The sequence below is a fragment of the Saimiri boliviensis genome, chromosome 18 (assembly GCF_048565385.1).
Source record: "Saimiri boliviensis isolate mSaiBol1 chromosome 18, mSaiBol1.pri, whole genome shotgun sequence".
Taxonomy (NCBI): Eukaryota; Metazoa; Chordata; class Mammalia; order Primates; family Cebidae; genus Saimiri; species Saimiri boliviensis.
Window position 1 is genome coordinate 24,494,685 of NC_133466.1, and position 23,313 is coordinate 24,517,997.

General features: G+C 39.6%; 2 protein-coding genes across 3 annotated transcripts; one reads left to right on the plus strand and one right to left on the minus strand.

Moving 5' to 3' along the window:
• Positions 1-685: 685 nt before the first annotated feature.
• Positions 686-3,110, minus strand: LOC120368448 (uncharacterized). The gene has a single exon (XM_039480457.2). The coding sequence runs from the start codon at positions 2,240-2,242 to the stop codon at positions 1,577-1,579; it is 666 nt and encodes a 221-aa protein (XP_039336391.1). The 5' UTR covers positions 2,243-3,110; the 3' UTR covers positions 686-1,576.
• BTG3 (BTG anti-proliferation factor 3) lies at positions 1,814-23,292 on the plus strand. 2 transcript variants are annotated; one of them, XM_039480456.2, is made up of 5 exons: positions 1,814-2,091; positions 5,642-5,823; positions 10,676-10,813; positions 17,080-17,287; positions 22,609-23,292. In XM_039480456.2, the coding sequence occupies exons 2-5, from the start codon at positions 5,651-5,653 to the stop codon at positions 22,846-22,848; spliced, it is 759 nt and encodes a 252-aa protein (XP_039336390.1). In that variant the 5' UTR covers positions 1,814-2,091; positions 5,642-5,650; the 3' UTR covers positions 22,849-23,292. The 2 variants fall into 2 exon arrangements, with proteins under 2 accessions (XP_039336390.1, XP_039336389.1); XM_039480455.2 differs by having other exon boundaries at positions 2,034-2,115.
• The last annotated feature ends 21 nt before the right edge of the window (positions 23,293-23,313 follow it).

Consider the following 23,313-nt stretch of genomic DNA (forward strand, 5'->3'; position numbering starts at 1 on the left):
AGTGTTTAAGATATACTGTTTGCTTTGTGTCTGTTTCACTGTGTTCACCTATGAACACTGTCTTGCTCTGTTGCCCAGGCTGGAGTGCCATGATGTCATCACAGCTCTCTGCAGCCTCAATTTCCTGGGCTCAGGTGATCCTCTCACCACAGCCTCCAGAGTATCTGAGACTGCAAGTGCGTGCCACCACGCCTGCTAATTTGTGGATATTTTGTAGAAATGGGTTTCATGATGTTGGCTGGGTTGGTCTTGAACTCCTGGGCTCAAGTGATTTTCCCTCCTCGACCTCCCGAAGTGCTGGGATTATAAGCATGAGCTACGGTGAGCAGCCTGAGAATTTTTTAAAAGTCATTTTGAAATTGGGTTTCAAGTTCTTGCCTGTGTTTTTTGAATACGGTACTGCTTTAAGACTGGAAAATGTGGATCATAGATTTATAAATACTACACAAAATACTAATCACAAACTACAGACATTTCTGGATGAAATTTGAGTAATGTGGGTGGTTACCTAGCTATTTTACGAAAACTGCAGAATTAAAGGCCTTGATTTGTAAAAATAACCTCATCAGATTGTTATGATTTTAAAATAAAAACACCTTCACACCTCCTAGAAGACTCCAAGGTGTAAATATTCTCTTTAAATGTACCAGTAAGTAGACTTAGTCCTAGAACAGTATTTTTTTTAACAAATAAAGTTTATTGTACTGTTTTGGGGATGGTATATTTATTACTGCTAAAAAAATTATTTTGAACTGCTAACGGGCTATAATAACAAACATCAGTAATAAAAATTTAAAACATTCATAAAACCGAGCTGAAAACATGCTCCCAGGCTTAATGGGCAGTAAGAAATCTGGCCGATATGCTGTATAACTTGAACATTCAGTTCTCAAGTAATTTACAACATGTTTTAGCCCTCTTTTAATAATAATAATTAAAAGGCAGGAATATCTTGTATTCCTCCAGCCAGTTTGATAGACTAAAGAGCTTTCACAAAACTAAGACCACGGTGCTAATTCAATATAAAAGGTTGAAAAATATGTTCCTTGTTTTCTTCAGAAAGTTAATGTTCCCTCTCCATAGTTGCATTCGCTCAAAGATTAAGCTTTGCATCTGGGAAGTCCTTGAGCAGAAGTGTCTCCGAAATAGAAAGCCTGGACTCTCAAGGCTTCATTCCTTTGGCCAACATCCCTGGAGCCTCTCCTTTGTGCAGAACACAGGAGCCAGTGCCAGGGCAGCACACGCGGTCCGCAGAAGGCGGCCGTGCCGTGAGGGGCCAGGGAAGGGCGCAGCCAGGAGTGCCAACGACCGCCTAACACACAGCAGGGCAGCTGCACGGCGAACGGGCCTGCCATTCACTGCAGCAAGAAGGATGAGGATCTGTTCCTACATGCACAGTTCCCCTTCCCGTCGAGTCTGTGTCCCCCTTGAAGCCCTGGGTCTAGAGAGCTGGTTCTAGAACTTGCCATCTCGCCCTGAGGATGTCAAGTGCATCGCGGAGAGACCTGAGGGGGAAACAAAGGCCGAGACAGCCGGAAGGACGGAGCCCGCGCGACCCCCGAAGGCGCTGAGCCACCTAGGGCGGCCGGGCGGGGGTCCCACAGATCCTCAGCGCGGCTCTTCGCCGGGGAGGGAACCCCGCGGTGCTACCGGCCGCGCCGTCGCAGAGGAGGGCCTGAGCGCGGCTCTCGGAAGGGCGAGGGTGTGTCGTCGCCCGCGCGCTGAGGCCCGGGGCTCGGGGGCGGCCTTGAGGCGAAGCCCCGCCCACGGCCCCGCCCCTCAGGCGCGCGAGCGGATCCCGCGCGGCGCCAACCCTTTCCCGGGTCATCGCCCCTCCCCTCTTCCGGGCCGCGAGACCCCTGCGCGCCGCTCTGGGGCTGCGCTCTCTCGGGTGCGCGCTCTCTCGCCCGCCAGTCCTCTCGGCGCGCGCTCGGCTGCCCGACGACGCGGGAGCCGCACGCGCCGGACCCAGCTCGCCCCGCTCCCTGTTGCCGAGCGCGGGCCCGTTGAGGCGGAGCCCTCGGTTCCCGGCCAGGACAAGGTCTGGGCCGCCGAATCTCCGGCCGGAGAGCGGCGGCGGCGGCGGCGGCGGTGAGGAGACCGGGCCGGGAGGAGGTAGACATGGCGGGGCCGTGGGTATCGGGGGAGGGTGGTCCCGGCGCCCCTGCGGCCACGTCGAAGGCTCGCTGGCGGGCGGCGCACCGGGGACAGGGGAGGGGCGGGGGATGGAACCAAGCTGCATGGGCTCCGGCTCGGCGCCAGGGCAGGGCTGGGGTCGGCGAGGGCGGCCCGCGAGGGTTTCCGCGGGACCCCCGGCGGGCGCCTGAGGGAAAAGCCGCCGCCGCCTCGGGGCCCCTGCCACGTCTCCGCAGCGCGTCGCCTTCCCCCTCGGGTTGGGCGACAGCCCCGCGGCTTCCCGCCCCCTGCCCACCCCCTTCGCGTCGGTGGGTTTTCTGGAGCCCCGCTTGTTGGGAGAGTCAGTCCTTCGGGAAGCCGGGTCCTCGAACCCAGGGCCGCCTGCCGGGGACAGTGGACTCGCGGGCCGGGGGGCAGGGGCACCCTGGCGAGGATGTTGTCGGGGAGGCCGGGCATCGGGCGCCGGGGCCCGTCCCCTTGAACTTGGGGAAAACCGGGATTGCAGAAGTTGGGCGCAGCTCAAGGCCGCTCTCCGAGGAGTGGGTGGGGATGCCTGACGCCGCCTCACCGCCCTCTCGGAGCCCGGCGGGAGTGCCCAGCGGCGGTTTCCGATGGCTTCCAAAAGTGCGACTCCTGGTCCCTTGGGAAATCATTTCCCCGCTTCATGGTTGAGAGCCCGCCTTGTGGCGCCACTGAGGCCGGCAGGGGCTCCTCAGCCCCACGGGCCAGTCTCGTCGCGCCCTCCACCTTGGGAACGTCTATCAGGAGGAAAATGTGTTCCTAGAAACGATTGTGATGAGGATTTCGTTACAAGGGAGGGAAAAGTACAAAGTTAAAAACTCCTGCCAGGCCGAGCGTGGTTCCCTTCGGGTCTTGTCCACGCAGCCGTGAGCAGAGGAGCCTTGTGGAACAAAGTAGAACTTGAGGAGCGGCCGCCGCGGTGACGAGGTCCCAGGATGACGTCACCGTGCGATATTTAAAATGGGAGCCTTTTGCTCTGAGTGTGGGTGGAGGACGCCTACTTACTCAAGATGCCTGGGGTCTTGTTGGCCCTGCTTGACTCTGGTGGTCCTGTCCCTGACTATAACTCTCCTTCTTTCACCTTTTGGTATTCGTAGAATACTGGTGGGAGTGGGCTTATTTTTTAGCTGTTCCGGCCATCATTTCTTCAAAACGGGGAAAACAAAGTCCATATGAGTCATCTTGTGTTACAACCAAAAACAACCGCTAAGTGGTTCTTTCCTTCCTTCCTTCCTATTTATTTATTTATTTATTTATGTGATATGAAGCAGAGCGAACAGATACAAAACTCAGATTTGTGGCACATAGTTGGCAAATGTAATGAATGAGGAGAATGATCTACTTAAAGATTCAGTAAATTTCTTTAGTGTGGTTCCTTGTTTGCTTTGCTGGAGTGGAGGCTAATGTAGTTCCATCAGCAAAACTTTCTTCCCAACCCCTATGTTAAATTGTCTTGGGTTTTTCCCCCCATTCTATCGTGGTGGAATATAAAGGTACCTTTATAAAGTGGAAATGGCTCACATTTTTCAGGAGGAGGCTGCGCAGCAGTCGTGGTGGGCTGGGGTTACGTGTATTCGCACACTCCTGTGTGGACCCACGCCCAGTGAGTGGAAGGTGAATTGTAGAAGGTGAATCTGGTATTCTAGGGTTCTGGGAGAAAGATTTGAATGCCTTCCTTTCCAGGATCAGGCTATCTGTGGCTGCCAGCAGACCTCTCAGATAGCTGTGTAGAATTTATTTAACAGTGAGGTTTCTTGTTAGAATTTGCACTTTGAATAAAGGAGTCACATTTTGAAGCGAGACTTAAAGAGCAGTTCGAGAAAAGAAAGCTAACAATCAGCTTTATTTTTTTTGAAATGTGGGAACACAAACTATTGCTAGGTTAGTCGATTTTTATGCTAAACATAGCAGAAGCTGTATGTCTTTAATATGTAATTGGCTTCCAAAAAGTTGATGTTGCTTACTAAATGCAGCATCTTAATAACTCCCAAGTTACAACGGCCAGATGAATGAGCTCACTGAGTAAAGACAGAACATACATCAAAACAATCTTAGGACAAGCGTTTGCCTTTAAGGATTAATCAATGATAAATCAGATATGCCATTTTTAAAGTCATTTGAGGCAATCCAACATGCAGCTAAATCTCTGATTATTTCTTTTAGTTTGTTTTTCTGTGGGTGACCCTGAATTTCCATTCTCTTAAACATGTCGTAATAGAGCCATCATTTTTTTTGCCTCTTAACTTCTGGGTAAATGTATCTCTCTTCCTGAAAGAGTACTTACAGAAACTCAGTGCTGTAATTTTTTATGTATAACAGCTTTGAGATTTATATATCATACAATTCACCCATTTAATATGTACAATTCAATGGTTTTAATATATTCACAAAGTTGTACAATCATCACTATAGTGAAATTTAGTATATTTTTTAATCACCCCAAAAAGTAACCCTGTACTTAGTAGCAATACTCCCTTTCTCGGCTTCCCACTTCCCACTAGGCCACTAATCTGTTTTCTGTCTATATAGATTTGCTTATTCTGGATATTTCGTATCAGTGGAATCATACAACATGTGGTCATTTGTGACTGGCTTCTTTACCTTAGTGTGATGTATTCAAGGTTCACCCATGTTGTAGCTTGTATTAGTACTCAGTCCTTTTGACTGATACCACAGTATTTGTCCATTCCTTAGTTGTTAGATATACTGTTTTTCCTTTTTAGCTATTATGAATACTGCTGTGGGTATTTCTATATTCAAAGTTCACCCATATTGTAGCTTGTATTAGCAGTCATTCCTTTTCATTGCTGAATAATATTCCACTATGTGTGTATACCACAGTATTTGTCCATTCCTTAGTTGGTAAACATGTTGATTGTTTTTATTTTTTAGCTATTATGAATACTGCTATGGGCATTCCTATACAAGGTTTTGGTGTGGACATAACGTTTTCATTTCTCTTGGGCAAATAGCTAAAAGTAGAATTGGCCAGGTCATAATGATAACTCTATGTTTAACCTTTTTAGGAACTGCCAAACTTTTCTGTTATAAAATGTCTCTACAGTACTAGATTTTAAAGTAAACTTTTTTATGTTTTAAAGTTCAAATCATTTCACAGAATTTTAAATGTATTACAGGTAAATATGGGCACACACAGTAAAAACTATGTCATAGTATCAATTATTATAGTGCTTTTCTTTTACCGATAGCTCTAGTTTTATTTTAGCCAACAGGAGCAATGTGCTCTCTTTACTGAACTTCTTCATGAACCTAATTGATAAGATTTTAAAGTAGTATTTTATAATAAGGCCTTTATGGCATAAAGATAAGTAGATTGTTCTCTACCCCAGATATGAACCAAAGAAATACCAGATAAAATTGGAAGGAGGAAGGGGAGAGCTGTAAAGGAGGTATATCTTACAGAGCTTCATCTTCCCAGGTTTTATATTTTGGTTTTTTGAGAAAACATGTTTTATCTTTGCAGGAGAAAAAAATGAAGAACGAAATTGCTGCTGTTGTCTTCTTTTTCACAAGGCTAGTTCGAAAACACGATAAGTTGAAAAAAGAGGCAGTTGAGAGGTTTGCTGAGAAATTGACTCTAATACTTCAAGAAAAATATAAAAATCACTGGTATCCAGAAAAACCATCAAAAGGACAGGCCTACAGGTAAAGGATTAGATTGGACTAAGCAGAGGCTGATGAGCCCCTGAGGTGTGTTCAAGGCCAGATGACTGACGGGTGTGCAGACCATGTCTACAAGTGTTTTATCGGCAAAATATGGAACTCTGGGGTGTTTGTATATTTTCTCCTTACTCGTTTTAAAACATAAGTATTTGTTGGTGGAGTCCCACTGCCTGGACACAGGAGGCCAGTGCTATGGGGTCGTAGAAGTTAGTTTTTGTGGTTATAGCCTGGCTCCTGACAGTGCATTTCTGTTTATGACAGGTACATAGGGATTTTCAAAATTCTAGAGGACCCCTAATAACCCATTAATGGTCATGGTAGGAGTTGAAAGAAGAGAATCTTGCATCTAAAAGTAAATTACATGTTACGTGTTTTTTGAAAAAAAAAAAAAAAAAAAAAAAAAGTTTTATGGACAAAGGGAACCAAGGTTATTAGACACCTGATATGTTCTTAATACAAGAATAATCTCATTTATATATTTGCGGTAGAAACCAGAGTAACTGTGTAGATGAATGTAACTCACATGTGATCCACAACTAGTAAATACTGGCTCTGGAATTTGTTTTTGTTTGTTTGTTTGTTTGTTTGTTTGTTTTCTGTTTTTTTTGTTTTTTGTATTGTTTTTGCTCTGTTAACCAGGCTACCGGGCAGTGGTATAACCGTAGCTCACTGCAGCCTCAAACTCCTGGGTTCAAGCAATCCTACTGCCTCAAACTCCCAAGTAGCTAGGATTGTAGACATGTGCTAACATACCTGGCCTATTTAAAAAAAAAAAAGGGCAAAAAAAAAGGGCCGGGCGCGGTGGCTCAAGCCTGTAATCCCAGCACTTTGGGAGGCCGAGGCGGGTGGATCACGAGGTCGAAAGATCGAGACCATCCTGGTCAACATGGTGAAACCCCGTCTCTACTAAAAATACAAAAAACTAGCTGGGCATAGTGGTGTGTGCCTGTAATCCCAGCTACTTAGGAGGCTGAGGCAGGAGAATTGCCTAAGCCCAGGAAGCGGAGGTTGCGGTGAGCCGAGATCGTGCCATTGCACTCCAGCCTGGGTAACGAGCGAAACTCTGTCTCAAAAAAAAAAAAAAAAAAAAAAATTTTTTTCTTTGTAGAGATGGGGTCTCCCTATGTTACCCAGATGGGTCTCAAATTTCCAACCTCATGTGATCTTCTGCCTTTACCTCCCAGAGTGTTAGGATTACAGGTGTGAGCCACAGTGCCCGGCCAAGGTTCTGGGATTTGAACTCAGGTCTAAATGACCTCATGTTTTCATGGGCTTTCTGCATACCACAGTGCTACCACTGTTTTGGCACTGAGAAGGAAGATAATTCTCACTTGCAGCTGTCTTTTGTACTCTGCTTCATAAGGTACATTTATAGCTTAAAGTGAAGAAGAGCAGACTCCTATAAAACATGCCCTGGCATGCTTACTCTAGTATTTATGTGACTGCTCAAGAACCTCAGTTGAGACTGTTCTGCTAAACTCAGCTGTCAAACATTGTCCCATTTGTGGATGTGGCCATAAGAAATAAAAGTGGAACAGTGACTATAGTGATAACTACAGAAATTCTCTTTTATTTGTATATATTGTTATCCTCAAAGTTTCTTTCACAAGTCAACACTCTGTGCTTTGATGTAAGAAGGGCTGGCTTTATGACACTGAGCTCTTGCACGTACAGGACATTCAAGGAGTCTAGAAAGGAGGCAAACATATTATTTGCTAATTTCTCATGTACTGAAAGTCAAGTGAGCTTGACAAGAGAGTCAAGATAGTATATTTTCCTTTTCATTTTTAATCTAAAGAGGTTTCCAGTAAATTGGAAAATGTGGTGAATTAAAATAGAAATGTGCATGCTAACACAGGCTCAAGTCATTTTTTATCTTATCACTTGATTCTCTTAATTTTTTCTGCATAATTTCATTTCTGATCGAGTGAACAGCTTTCGTAAGTTAGAACTGTTGAGGCTTTTTACTCTGATTTAATTGACATTGGATTAAGGTTTTTTGGAAGTGCCAAGCTACCATACTATTACTGAGAAAGGAGGCACTGTCAAGTAAATACTTAAAGGTCAGACAGTGTACAGTTTCATTTCCATTAATTCTGAAAACTTGAGAAAAAAAGTTAGTGAAACAAGATTAAATTGGCATGTGATCAGAAGTATCATTACTGAGTCATTTTAAAGCTGTATTTGAAGTAGAAAACTCTTAAGACTTAATAGTGGGTTGTTACTATTATAAAAATAAATAGAATATAAGATTAACCAGAGTTAGTAGACTTCAGTCCATAGAATAGGTGGAAACTCGTCAGTCCATAGAGTAGGTGGAGTGTTCTTTCACTTGCAAAATGTTTATAAGTTGAAATTGTTTTTCTACAATATAAAAAGATGCTTGTGAAGAGCAATTTGGCAATATTATCAAGATCTGTAAAAATATTCATACCTTTTGAACAGTAAATCTCCTAAGAATCTATTCTACAAGTATAATTAGAAATGCAGACAAATATGTATGAATATAGATGTTTCTTATACTTTGTAATTGCAAAAATTGGAAAGAACTGACAACATTAAGTAAATGATAGAATATTTTTATGCAACTTCTAAAATTTTGTTTTTGAAGAGTAGCTAATGGATAAGTAGTATATAGAGTGAAAAAACAGTATAAAATATGTAAGGTATGCAGATTTTGTTGAAGCATAGTCTGTTTAAGCATCTATATATATATATCTATATATATAATTTTTAAGCTTAGAGCCTGCATCACCTTCATTGTAGATTTAAAAAACATATACATCTAAGATACATCTTTTTATATCCTTAACCGCTTTTGGTCCCAGGACACATGGGATCTTTTGAATTACCCTATACAATATTAGAATCTATAGAGTAAGACCATGTTTTTAAAAGGACCAAGCAGTATTTTACATATTAGAAAACAATTTTTCTCACTTTGCCTTTGCTATATTGTTAATGGTGATGCTAAAATAGGTACGTATAAACAGGATTGAGTATTAAGGAAATAACATGCTCTTTGGAGTCTAGTGGCCTGGATTTGAACCCTAGATCCATTACTTATTAGCTGTGTAATCTTGGGGAAGTTACTCAAACTCTCTCTGCCTCCTTTTTTCTTTTCTTTCTTTTTTTTTTGGAGATGGAGTTTCGCTCTTGTTACCCAGGCTGGAGTGCAATGGCGCGATCTCGGCTCACCGCAACCTCCGCCTCCTGGGTTCAGGAAATTCTCCTGCCTCAGCCTCCTGAGTGGCTGGGATTACAGGCACGTGCCACAATGCCCAGCTAATTTTTTGTATTTTTAGTAGAGACAGCGTTTACCATGTTGACCAGGATGATCTCCATCTCTTGACCTCGTGATCCACCCGCCTCGTGATCCACTCGCCTCGGCCTCCCAAAGTGCTGGGATTGCAGGTGTGAGCCACCACGCCCGGCCCTGCCTCCTTTTTTTCTTTATGTTGAAAAAAGTATGTAACTCACAGGATGATCATAAGAATTAAGAGTTAATACATGCAAAGCATTTAGGAAATTGCCTATTGCATAATTAACTTTCAGAGAGGGTTCTTATTGTTAATATTATTATGTAGAAACACTTACTCCTAGCTATTACCTATTGAGAACTTTTTCATTTTTTAAATAAAAATTAAAAACAACTAATAATTTAACTTTTATAAAAACTTTAAATAGCACATTACTCTTTATATCATTGTAGTTTATGGCATAATTACTGTTTATCAATTAACTTATATTTCCATGTTTTATAGCTTCGGGTCTGAGGAAGAGGTTATAGTGACCTAACTAAGCTCACCCAGTAAATACTAGGATTAATGCTGAAACCCAAGTTCTCTTGATTAATTATTTGTTATAGGCAGTAATACTTTTCCTTCATAAGGCCTGTTTCCCTACTCAATCAGAATGCTTATTTAACATTTAACAGAATGCATGTTTTTGTATTTAATAACCTCCTTTAGGCCGGGCATGGTGGCTCACGCCTGTAATCCAAGCACTTTGGAGGCCAAGGTGGGCGGATCACCTGAGGTTGGGAGTTCAAGACCAGCCTGACCAAATGGTGAAACCCCATCTTTAAAAAAAAAAAAAAAACGGCCACCTTTAAATATTCCATTAGGTAGATGGGGTATTTCATAGGTTAAAAAAAAGAGGGGACAGAGGCTCTATTGGTTTAGACATTTTCCTCATTTAATTTTGAGAACTATTTAAAAGTCCTTGGGTAAATAGAAGTTGAATGAAATAAGCCAGTAACATGTTAGTTAGGTGTTTTAATCATAAGTATATGATATAAATGAATCTGTGTCCTTCACTTACTCTGTATGTATAGAACAATTATAGGTAAAACAAAGGTGCCCTTTTAATACTTTATTATCTAAGATGCAAAGGCAAGTTGATGACAGATTAAAATTTGTCATAACCATTTCCAAATATTGTTTGAAACATAGATGAGGCCTTTTGTTAGAGATTTTTTTGTATTGGAAAGTGGCCTCTAGAAACTTTTACCTTCAGAGTTCTAAAATTTCCTACTCCTTTCTCATTTAATGTACATGGGTGGTCAAGTCTTTGGGTAGACTGAGGTAGACCCAGTCCTAGTAATTTCCTGGGGCTCACATAGGTGCCATCTTTTTTTTTCACCAGACAGAGTAGTCTTGATGCTGCCTCTATGCCTAGAGTTCACATTTATTATCTAGGATAGATATACTCCTACGTTCTCTACCAGGGTATTTTTTATTACTGTTTTATTACTCACCTTGGCAAGTATGAATAGGTATTATGATGTTTATCATTAAATTAAATGCATTAATGTAACTCCACTTTGTTGTAGATGTATTCGTGTCAATAAATTTCAGAGAGTTGATCCCGATGTCCTGAAAGCCTGTGAAAACAGCTGCATCTTGTATAGTGACCTGGGCTTGCCAAAGGAGCTCACTCTCTGGGTGGACCCATGTGAGGTGTGCTGTCGGTGAGTTCTCAAGTCTGGAGGCTGAACTGATTATCATACTGGAACTAATTTTATGGCATTCTGTCCTGTACAGCCTGCCTGTGTGTCTTTATGTCCAGGAGCTGGTAGTTTAACTTTCTCGGATATAAATGTTATGAAATACTTTTCTGGAGGTGATGGTAAAGGACTAGTTACATTCCTGCTTTAGAGCTGAATAAAGAAACTGATTAGGTGGAGTTTTTCTAGTAATGCTTTGCCAAGAAGTTTATTGTAGACCAAGAAATAGACACCTAGATTCTGCTGGGTGTCTATTATTATCTTTAATTGGTAGTGCACTTGTCTGTTTATGTTCAAATTAAAAAGCTAATCCCAAGTAATACTGCTGGATAATAATAATTGGGTTGTTTCTATTTATTCTCCTCCCTCTCTCTCCTTTTTTTTTCGAGATCGAGTTTTACCCTTTTCGCCCATGCTGGAGTGCAATGGTGCGATCTCAGCTCACTGCAACCTCTACCTACCAGGTTCGAGTGATTGTCTGGCTTCAGCCTCCCAAGTAGCTGGAATTACAGGCGCCTTGCCACCGCACCCAACTAATTTTTTTTAATTTATTTTTTATTTTTAGTAGAGATGGGATTTCACCGTGTTGGCCAGGCTGGTCTCAAACTCCTGACCTCGTAATACACCCTCCTCAGCCACCCAAAGTGCTGGGATTACAGACGTGAGCCACTGTGCCTGGACTCCTTCTTTTTGATTATATAAGTGACTGAGTGATACTTGGGTTTTATTTTCATAATGGAAGTGGCTTTTCTCATATTCTAATGAATAGAGTTGTGAAAGATCAGTGCTAAGTATGAAATCTTTTTGAACTCCACTCACTCAGAAACCATTCTTTGTGGACCAGGCACTCTTAGTTGTGGGGTTTCAAAACTGAAAGCAGCATTCTGCTTTTAGGTAGTTCAGTTTGAAATTAAGGAGAAGAAAATAATCAAATTATATCATCATCCGATTATACTATAATGGAAATGTATACAAGATGCTGTGGTAGGTTGCACAAAGTAGAAAGTTACTGCATCTGCTGAGGAGTCAGGAGACTACTGAGTAGGTGATACTTTAGCTGGGAGGGGAAGGATGAGCCATGGTTGACTAGGTGACAAGTTGGGAAGGATGTTCTAGGTAGCAGGAACAAGATGAACAGAGTCATGGAACTCCCGCAGGAATTTTCTTGTGGCTATACCTTTAGGGTGTTTCTCTTTGGTTTTGAGGTACAATTCACCTGACCACTTGGCCTCTTGTAGTAAAGGTACTTTTTGAAGGAACCCTAACTATATGCTCCAAGGTGGTCACAGACTGACCTGATTTCCATCAATGAAGGTGGAGGTGAAGACATGAGAGCCGAATTACATGTTTATTCTGCATTAAATTTTGTCAGGACCACCGCTTGAGGTTACTACCTGATTTGCCAGTGGTTGGTATAAGTTTATTGCTTGGGGAAACCAGGTGTAGGTAGTAGAGGTTTATGATAAAGATTCCCCAGTACTATTTTCTTGAGTAGAAAAGGAGAGCAAGCTATCTCAAATTTAGGTCCGAGAAAATAAACATTTTTAGATTCTGGGACTAATAAAGGATTTGCCTTAGGCTAGTCTCAGACTTGGAAAACTTCGGCCACTAAACCTGTGCAGAGACCTCCATTTATAAGAAATAGCTGTCAAAAAGCTACTATATTGAATTGCTTACTTTTTAATTTGACCTGCACTTAGATCCTAGTTGGCTCTTACCTAACACACAATTCTTTAAGTTAGTTGTGTAGTTTCTCAGCCCATAAAAAGTGAGAAGCAACATTGGAAAGACAGTTGATCAGTCAGATGCCACCAAAAAATGTCATATGGTCTGACGTAGAGAGGCAAGAGTGAAAAAGCTACAATATCAGCACAAGTATGTTATCACAGTCAAATAGTTTATATTCAATGTAATGATCCTGAACCATCAGGGAAATGTTTTTATGTCCATGGATGTTTACCAAGTTACGTAATTACATAAACATTTTGGACCTTTGTATTTAAAATGCTTAAAATAAGTCTCAGCACCTGAACATAAAAATTTTAGTTATTTGGACACGTCTTTGTAGAATGAAAAAAAAAATTAGTTATACAGACATTCTACTTGAGTAGACATTTCATTACTTGATGATCCCTGGTAGGAAAAACTACTACTTTGCTTTCACCTTATTAATTTAAGAAACACTTTTCATTCAGTAGGCTTCTAATAATTTTACATGTAAAATTTTGCCAAAACTTGACTCTGATGTGATTTTTTTCCAACTAATGGAAATCACCTGCAGAATGTAAGGTGTTCATTCAGTAATAGAACCCCAAAAAGAGGTATTAGCAGTTGAGTAGAAGTGGTTCATAAGCTAACAGAAGAAAAAGAGACATTGAGAAGTGCTTTTTCCATTGAAACTGGAAAGATAGATATTTTGAAAATTAAAACAAAGCTGATCTAATATACAATTGATCAAATATCTGAGAATCTTTAAAAATAAGTCATTGATATACTGGAGACTAAGATTATAAAAAAAAAAATTGAGATGCACTCAGCATTCTTCATAGTCTTACTCTGTCAGAGTAAAATGTTGCAAGAGTACAGAGTACGCCAAATAGTTAGAAAGGTTATCACTTAGTAATATAGAATGGAAAATAAATCTTTCTTATCATGAGAAGTTCTGAGAATAAATGGCAGCTTCATTATCTACTCAACATATTTTAAAACTTTTTTTTCCCAATACAGAGTGTTAGATATTATTGATTGTTTCAGAATAACTAAATTAGCCTTGATGTTTTACCAGTGATCATTGAAAAATGGAAAGTTTAAAAGTTGTCCAGCTGTTACTAATTCTAAGGGATTGACTACACATTATAATGCTACAATAGTATAGTCAGCATCTTCTCTTACCGTGAGGAGAGCCCTCATACCAAAATACTGCAAAGGGAAAAATGAAAAACCTGAATGGGTGTCAAAGAAATCTTTGAGTTAATAAAGCTAATCTTCAATCATTAGACATTTGCCCTTGATTAAGGTTTCTATTTCTACAAAGGTAGAAATTTTTCTGAAATTTTTTGCCTTTGTGTTTTTGAATTTCGATGCCAGTAATGGGCAAAACTGAAGATAGGCCTAAGCCATTGCTATATTACTGTCATCAACACATGAATTAACTCTTGATTATCTTGAAATTTGTTGAGTCTTTCAACCATGAAGAGGACACTGAGTAAATGTGTATTACCAAAAGCTTATGCTAAGTAAACTTGAAATTAGAGAACTCAAATCTTACGTTGTGAGGAACTCACCCAGTTGTTTAGGAATTGTATTTGTTTTTTGTTGTTTTTTTTTCCTTTTGTTTGTTTGTTTTGTTTTAGAGATAGGGTCTTGGCTCTGTTGTCCAGGCTGGAATGCAGTGGCATGATCATAGCTCACTGTAATCATGAACTCTTGGGCTCAAGCAATCCTCCTTCCTCAGCCTCCTAAAGTACTGGGATTACAGGTGTAAGCTGCCATGTCTAGTTTCTGTTTAGGCATTTTATACTATAAAGAGTCACCAGCCGTAGATCAACCGCTATCTAGCAAGCTCCAGCTTCCTCATCCAGCATATAGGAAACTAAGGTCTAGGGAAATTAAGTGACTTGCCTCTGGTGAACAGAGCTAGTTAGTGACAGAGTCAGAATGAGAAACTAGTCTAATGCCCTTTCTACTAACTTGTAGCAACTTTAATCAGGTAAACTAAAAAAGAGTAGAAGGCCAGGCATGGTGACTCACGCCTGTAATCTCAGCACTTTGGGAGGCCAAGGTGGGCGGATCACGAGGTCAGGGGTTCAGGCCCAGCCTGACCAACATGGTAAAACCCCTTCTCTACTAAAAATACAAAAATTAGCTGGGTGTGCATGGTGGCACATGCCTGTAATCCCAGCTACTCGGGAGGCTGGGGCAGGAGAATCGCTTGAACCCAGGAGATGGAGGTTGCCGTGAGCCGAGATCATGCCACCGCACTCCAGCCTGGGTGACAGTGAAACTCTTGTCTCCAAAAAAAAAAAAAAAAAAAAAAAAAAAAAAGAATAGAAAAGGGAAGCTATGTACTATATCAAAGTAGTATATATAGTTTGATTTGGCCTATGGGAATGGAAGACAGCATAGCTACATATAACTCATCTATCTGTGATCTGAGACTTGATTTCCACATTTTCTTTTCTTTTTAGCAGGGTCTTGCCACGTTGCCCAGACTGGTCACAAACTTCTGGGCTCAAGCAGTCTGTCCACCTAGGCCTCCCAAAGTACTGGGATTATAGGCATGAGCCACTGCACCCAGCCTTACATACATTTTCAAAGACTTTATAGCAGTTAAGCCTTTTACTTTATCATAGATAACCATTCTGATTCAGAAATAATTTCAGACAAGTGCTATCTTGAAATCAATTAACATCAGCTATTTTTATTGAATCAAAAGCTTGACATTATTTCTACTTTGAGTTGTTTTTATCTTTTTTCAAACTTAGAATCACTTTAATTGCATTTCTAACTTTATGTGTTTTGTAAGAACTGCTTAACAATATCTTTTGTCCTGACACTAAAAATTGTTTCATAGTGTTTACATTGTGCAATCTATTTAAATAGATTTGTGGATTTCTCCTTCGTCCAGTGAATAAAAACTCTTGGTTTTACTGTTTATTACACTATTTTCCTTCATTTCAGAATTTTTCTTTTTTTCTTTTAAGTAATTAGCGGTGTAGGTTGCATATTTTGACAGCTTTATTTATTTATTTATTTTTTTTAATCAAGCCTTCAACAATATTTTGGAAGAATAACAAGACTTTTCATCTCACCCTAAAAAAAAATTGTGAGAGGTGAGCAGTTATCCTAGGAAGCTCTGAAATAAGCAATATAATTTAACCAAAACTTCTTTATACAAAGAGGTTTATGAAAATATTAACAACAATCTTTTTTCTTTAATCTCAATAATTGCCTCAGTTCTCATTTTTGTGAGTATAAATATTAGAAACATAGGCCCCTTTTAATTAGGGTTGAAGTCAATATTACAGGAAATTTCTAGTTGATCTCTGACTTGAATCATTAGGATATACATAACATTTAAAAATACAGCTGGGGCTCAGTGCAGTGGGTCACACCTGTAATCCCAGCACTTTGGGAGGCTGAGGTGGGTGGATCACCTGAGGTCAGGAGTTCAAGACCAGCCTGGCCAACATGGGGAAACCTCATCTTTACCAAAAATACAAAAATTATCTGGGCATAGCGGCAGGCACCTGTAATCCCAGCTACTTGGGAGGGTAAGGCAGGAGAATCACTTGAACCCGGGAGGTGGAGGTTGCATTGAGCCAAGATTGTGGCATTTCACTCCAACCTGGGCAACAGAGCAAAACTCTGTCTCAAAAAAAATAAAATAAAAATCTGGGTGTAGTGGTGTATGCCTGTGATCCCAGCACTTTGGGAGGCTGAGGTGGGTGGATCTAGGTGTTTGAGATGGATCTTGAACCTAGGTGTTTGAGATCAGCCTCAGCAACATAGTGAAACCTTGTCTCTAAAAATATATATAAATTAGCTGGGCATGGTGGTAAACTCCTGTAAACCTAGCCTCTTGGGAAGTTTCAGGTGGGAGGATCACCTGAGCCCAGGAAGTAGAGGCTGCAGTGAGCTGTGATTATGCCACTGCACTCCAGCCTGGGCAACAGAGTGAAACCTGTCTCAATAAAAAAATAAAAATACATCAGAATTTCTGTTTGTTTGTTTTTTAAAGAGACGGGGTTTCATCATGTTGGTCAGGCTGGTCTCAAACTCCTGATGTCGTGATCCGCCCGTCTCAGCCTCCCAAAGTGCTGGGATTACAGTCATGAGCCACCGCGCCTGGTCTCAGAATGTTTTATTGTACAACCACTTTCATTGGTGCGTACAAAAATGTAATAAAAACAATGGACTTTTAAAAATATTTTAAACATTTTTTTTAGGAATTAGTAGAAAATAAAGTAATTAAGGAAAGAAAATGGAGTTCTATGATGCTTAAATAGACCAGAAGTAGAAAACTGTGGTTTGCTTGCTGACATTGAGCTGTATTAGGATATTAAATGTGTAGGGTCAAGTTCTGCGATGATTCCTTCTTTGTTTGGATTGATGACATGTCCAGATCTGTTTGGATTGATGACATGTCCGAATCTGCTTAATTGTTTTAATGGACATTTTTTGCTTTGCTGATGTGACTTCAAGATTTATGTTTTTAATTTTATTCTTAGGTACGGAGAGAAAAACAATGCATTCATTGTTGCCAGCTTTGAAAATGAAGATGAGAACAAAGATGAGATCTCCAGGAAAGTTACCAGGGCCTTTGATAAGGTTACCTCTGATTATCATTCAGGATCCTCCTCTTCAGATGAGGAAACAAGTAAGGAAATGGAAGTAAAGCCCAATTTGGTGACTGCAGCTGCAAGCCCTGTGTACCAGGTAACCATGAAACAACTCAGTCTTGAAGGCATGAGCAGGAATTGCCAGGACCTTTCAGGTAGTCCTGCTTGGCATTGATTTGAGATTCTGAGTAATAGTTCTTGCCTTTCCCCATGCGAAGGGAAAGCTGTTTCTCTGGCATGTATATAGGCATCCTGAGTCATTTTATCAAAGGTCAGCTCTACTATACAATAACTAGGATAAATATATTTCAAAAAAAATGGCAAAAAGGAGAAAATTTTTGATGGTACCACATTCCCGATATTTTAAAATTATTCAGAAGTTACCACACTAAGTGTGTAACACTTTGTTTTGTACCTTTGGATTTAACTTTCTGCTATTCTCTCCCTTTCCATGATTAAAGAGAAATCTCTCTAAATTTACTCTATTATCATTAATTTATTACTCAAGCTGAAACATCGTCTCCCTTTTTGCTTTACTAGTTGAAATAGCTAATGTGTCTGCATTTACAGATCCATTTGCATATTTACTACTTATATCTACATACCAAAGAACTTTTTGTCGACTTCAAAAAATTACTGACCAAACAGCATTCTTCAATAGGAAAGACATTTTAAAGTCAAAACAATTTAAAGAGATCTTTTGAGTTGAGCCTTAATCTGTACGTGTACCTAGGGTTAATTTTTCAAGGTACCTATTTTTATTTATTTGCCTTAATGTAATGAAACATACTAGGTTTATGGTAAGGTTGAGCTAAAAATGAAAATTTAGACCTAATGACTAAGAAGCACACTATTGGAGATTTTAGTATGAGAAGCTAAGCTTTTAAATTCAGTATACATTTACATAATGAACATTATTTCAGTGTAACTTAATTTTTGGTTTCTCATTTTGTTTCTTAGTTGTTGAATTATTCTTCCTAGACTTGTGGGGAAGATTCTTCCTAGACTTGATAATCTTCATATTATCATAATTTAGGGATCTATGCATATGTATAATAACATGCACCTGGCTTTATGAAACTTTAAAACAGTACAAGAGAGTATAATAGTGAGAAGTCCTCTTTCTTCCCAACCAGCAGTCTTATGCTCTTCCAAAGAGGCATTTGTCACCAGGTTTTGTTTTGTGTGTTTTTTTTTTTTTAAGTATCCTTCCAGAGATTCACTATATAAATAAGTAAACATAGTATTTATACTTCAGGATTGTTTTTAAAACTTTTACCATAAATATTTTAGGCATTTTTTTCCTCCATGTGACAGATTATATATTGGAAATTAGCATTACTGAATTTTCTGGAATTCATTCAAATGTGTGGCAATTTTACCTCAGAATTTTATTTGTTGTTACTCAGCCAAGCAAGAATGTAAGTCTCAAATTAAATTGATTGCTTTGATTTTTTTCTTTTTCTTTTTCTTTTCTTTTTTTTCTTTTTGAGACGAGTTTCACTCTTGTTGCCCAAGCTAGAGTGCAATGGTGGGATCTCAGCTCACCACAACCTCCACCTCCTGGGTTCAAGCAGTTCTCCTGCCTTGGTCTCCCGAGTAGCTGTGATTAGAGATATGTACCACTACTCCTGGCTAATTTTGTATTTTTAGTAGAGACAGGGTTTCTCCATGTTGGTCAGGCTGGTCTCAAACCCCTGACATCAGGTGATTTGCCCACCTCAGCCTCCCAAAGTGCTGGTATTACAGGGTGAGCCACTGTGCACGGCTGATTGCTGTTAATTTTTTACAAGCAAACCTTTAATTTTTAGGATTTCTTTTAAAATTAAATTCCATTTATTTTCTCTCATGTTGAAAGACTATTAGGATAACAAAAAGGTATGGAAATTGAGGTGTCTCTTATATGCTTTTTAAGGAAAATATTTCTCCTTGGCATTATACTCATTAGCAAAACATTTTATAATAGAGAACCACTACTATGAGTTCTTGTGTGAAAAGCTACTGCAAATGGCCCACTTTGATTTTTTTTTTCTTTTCTAAACTAGTGTTTTTATCTTGAATCTGGCAATGCCACAAGCTTTAAAAAAGATTTTCAAATATGGACAAAAATAATTCTACCTTGGAATCTTTGTTTTCTACTGTTTTCTTTTTCTTTTTTTTTTTTTTTTTTGATAACGGAGTTTCGCTCTTTTTACCCAGGACGGAGTGCAATGGTGCAATCTCCGCTCACCGCAACCTCCACCTCCTGGGTTCAGGCAATTCTCCTGTCTCAGCCTCCTGAGTAGCTGGGATTACAGGCACGCGTCACCATGCCCAGCTAATGTTTTGTATTTTTAGTAGAGACAGGGTTTCACCTTGTTGACCAGGATGGTCTCGATCTCTTGACCTCGTGATCCACCCTCCTCGGCCTCCCAAAGTGCTGAGATTACAGGCTTCAGCCACCACGCCCGGCTGTTCTCTACTGTTTTCTTTTTTTTTTTCCTACTGTTTTCTATAAGGTATCCCAAGAGACGGGGCTCCACAAATTAAGAAGTGAAGATTGTGTCAGTTCTCCTGAAATAGATCTGTAGATCCAATTCAGTATCAATGAAAATCTTAAAAGGCTTTTTCTAGAAAATGACAAATTGATTCTAATTTTTTAAAAAGGAAGATCAGTTAGAGGGCTCATACTAATTCAAAGCTATTATATATTCATCAAGACAGTGTGGTAATGGTTTAAAAATATACAAATATACTGATGACACAGGATAGAAAGTCCAGAAAAGTAGACTCACATACATACAATTAGTCTTTTTTTTTTTTTTTTCCATTTTAACAAAAGTGCCAAAGCAATTCAATGGGAAAAATCTTCAAAAACTTGTGCTGAAACAACTGGATGATCTGCATAGGAAGGAAAAAGCCACAAACCTAACTTAGCTGACACCATACACAAAAGCGTCGATTTTAGATGGATCCTGTACCTAGACATAAAAACTAAGTCTCTGACACTTTTAAGAGAAAACATAGGGAAATATCTTCTTTATTATCTTGTGACAGGCAAAGATTTCTTCTAGAGAGTCACAAAAAGTACTAAAAGGGAAAAAACTGATAAACTGGACTTCATCAAAATTAATCATCTTTTTGCTCATCAAAGAAACCATTAAGAAAATGGGCAAACCATAGATTAGGACAAAATAAAATACCCTCATTACATATATCCATAAAGAACTTATTTCCAGAATAGACTTTTTAAAAAATCACCCACAAATTACTAGTAAAAGGCAAATGACCCAGTAAAAAATAATAGGCATATGCTGCTGTAATCTCAAAAAGGCAGGGGAGCAAAAGATGTGAACAAACACTTTACAAAAGGAGTTATATGAATGGCCTCATTTATCATCAGAGGAATGCAGATTAAAACCACATGAAACACTAGTTCTTCCAGAACTGCTTAATTTAAAAGTCTGACAACATCAAATGTTAGCAAGGATATGAAGCAGCTAGATTCATAAACTGTTGGTGGTGCTGTAAAATGGTACCACCACTTTGGAAAACTGGCAGGTTTTAAAGTTAAATGTGTATCTCTTCTGTTACTCAGCATTTCCACTCCTAAGTATTAAATATTTACCAAAAGAAACAAAATTATGTCTAGAAAGCCTTATATTAGAATTTACTGTGCTGTTATTCATTGCAGCATTGTTTTATTCATTACAGCAGCCTCGATGTCACATTAATAGGAGACCATTTAATTTCTAGTCATTGCAATACTATCTAGCTGTAGAACAAGAAGAAAGTGAGAAAGAGTTTTTTTTGTTTGTTTGTTTGTTTTGAGACGGAGTCTGGCTCTGTCACCCAAACTGGAGTGCAGTGAGAAAGGGTTTTATGTATTGCTATGCTTCTGAAATGTATTATTATCAATTGTAAAAAGCAGGATACAGTCCAGTATACACACATATTTTAAAAATGTGTATGGCTGTGCATAGAATATCTCTAAAGGTATATTAAAAAAAAAAAGTTTACTGTCAGTTGCCTCTGAGAAGAGGAAGATAAAGAAGATAAAGGGTCAGGTAAAAAAAAGAGGAACTTTCCACAGTATACCCTTTTGTACCTTTTGAATTTTCTATCATATAAATGCGATGATATACAGAAAATATATATATATTTAAATCCTATGCTTAGAAATGCAGATTACAGATCAGAGAAATGGGAAATTTAAGAAGGTGCAGCATTCTGAGCAGAGAGGTCTAAAATTGCTGATAAGAACACTTTAGGGCCGGGCTCGGTGGCTCAAGCCTGTAATCCCAGCACTTCGGGAGGCCGAGGCAGGTGGATCACAAGGTCGAGAGATCGAGACCAACCTGGTCAACATGGTGAAACCCCGTCTCTACTAAAAATACAAAAAATTAGCTGGGCATGGTGGCGCGTGCCTGTAATCCCAGCTACTCAGGAGGCTGAGGCAGGAGAATTGCCTGAACCCAGGAGGCGGAGGTTGCGGTGAGCCGAGATCGCGCCATTGCACTCCAGCCTGGGTAACAAGAGCGAAACTCCATCTCAAAAACAAAACAAAACAAAACAAAAAAAACTTTAAATAATATGAACCTGATGTGCCCAGCTGATTTATGGGATAATCTAAAACTTCCCAAATACTAAACAGGCTACATCAAAACCTGGGGAGCTTTGTCAAAATACCTGGCCTCTAGTTCTGAGATTTTATTATTGTTCAATAGACCAGTGCTAGGGCATGAACATTTTGTGTTCATTTTTATTTTTGTTTTTTTAACTTTTATTTTAGGCTTAGGGGTACACATGAAGGTTTGTTACATAGGTAAACATGTATCACAGGGGTTTGTTGTACATATTATTTCATCACCCAGCTATGAAGCCCAGTACCCAATAGTTACTTTTCTGTTCCTTTTCCTTCTCCCACCCTCCCCTCTCAAATAGACTCCAGTGTCTGTTGTTTCCTTCTTTGTGTTCATACGTTCCTATTATTAACTCCCACTTCTAAGTAAGAACATGCGGTAGCTGATTTTCTGTTTCTGCATTAGTTTGCCAAGGATAATTGCCTCCATCTCCAATGGATGGTGTTTAAAAGCTTCTAAGTGACTTCTGGCTAGCCAGCTGTGGAAACAGCTGGACTAAAGCAAGACATGTCCTTACAAGCTTCCATTTGTTCCATGATTTGGTCTTTTCTGGTTGAAGTTGTTTAGGAAGTACTGTGTTTGAGCTTGTTTTATGCATTCAGAAAACATTGGTTATCTATTTTATATATTATATACCTCTATTACATATGAGGTTTTTAATATATTTAGATCTGACCACAAGAATGTCACTTAGATGTGCCCTTAGGGTTGTGGGTAACTGTCTTTAATGAGAAATCTGGAACATAGATGATGAATTTTTCCTTTGAATTAACTGAATGTTTTCTCTTCCCTACAGATTTCAGAACTTATATTTCCACCTCTTCCAATGTGGCACCCTTTGCCCAGAAAAAAACCAGGAATGTATCGAGGGAATGGCCATCAGAATCACTACCCTCCTCCTGTTCCATTTGGTTACCCAAATCAGGGAAGGAAAAATAAACCATATCGCCCAATTCCAGTGACATGGGTACCTCCCCCTGGAATGCATTGTGACCGGAATCACTGGATTAATTCTCACATGTTAGCACCTCACTAGCTTCTTTTTTGATTGTGTTGGTGTCATGTTGAGAAAAAGGAAGAATAAACCTGAATACACTTTCAAAGTTAAAAGTTCATACTAATAGTAGTGAAGTTAGATGGACCAAACCATCAAACTTATTTTTATAGAAGTTATTGAGAATAATCTTTCTTAAAAAAATATGCACTTTAGATATATTGATATAGTTTGAGAAACTTTATTAAAGTTAGTCAAGTGCCTAAGTTTTTAATATTGGACTTGAGTATTTATATATTGTGCATCAACTCTGTTGGATACGAGAACACTGTAGAAGTGGACGATCTGTTCTAGCACCTTTGAGCATTTACTTTATGGAGCGTATGTAAGTTATTTATACACAAGGAAATCTATTTTATGTCGTTGTTTAAAAGAATTGTGTGAAATCATGTAGTTGCAAATAAAAAGTAGTTTGAGGCATGACAATGCATGTTCTGTTGTGTGCAT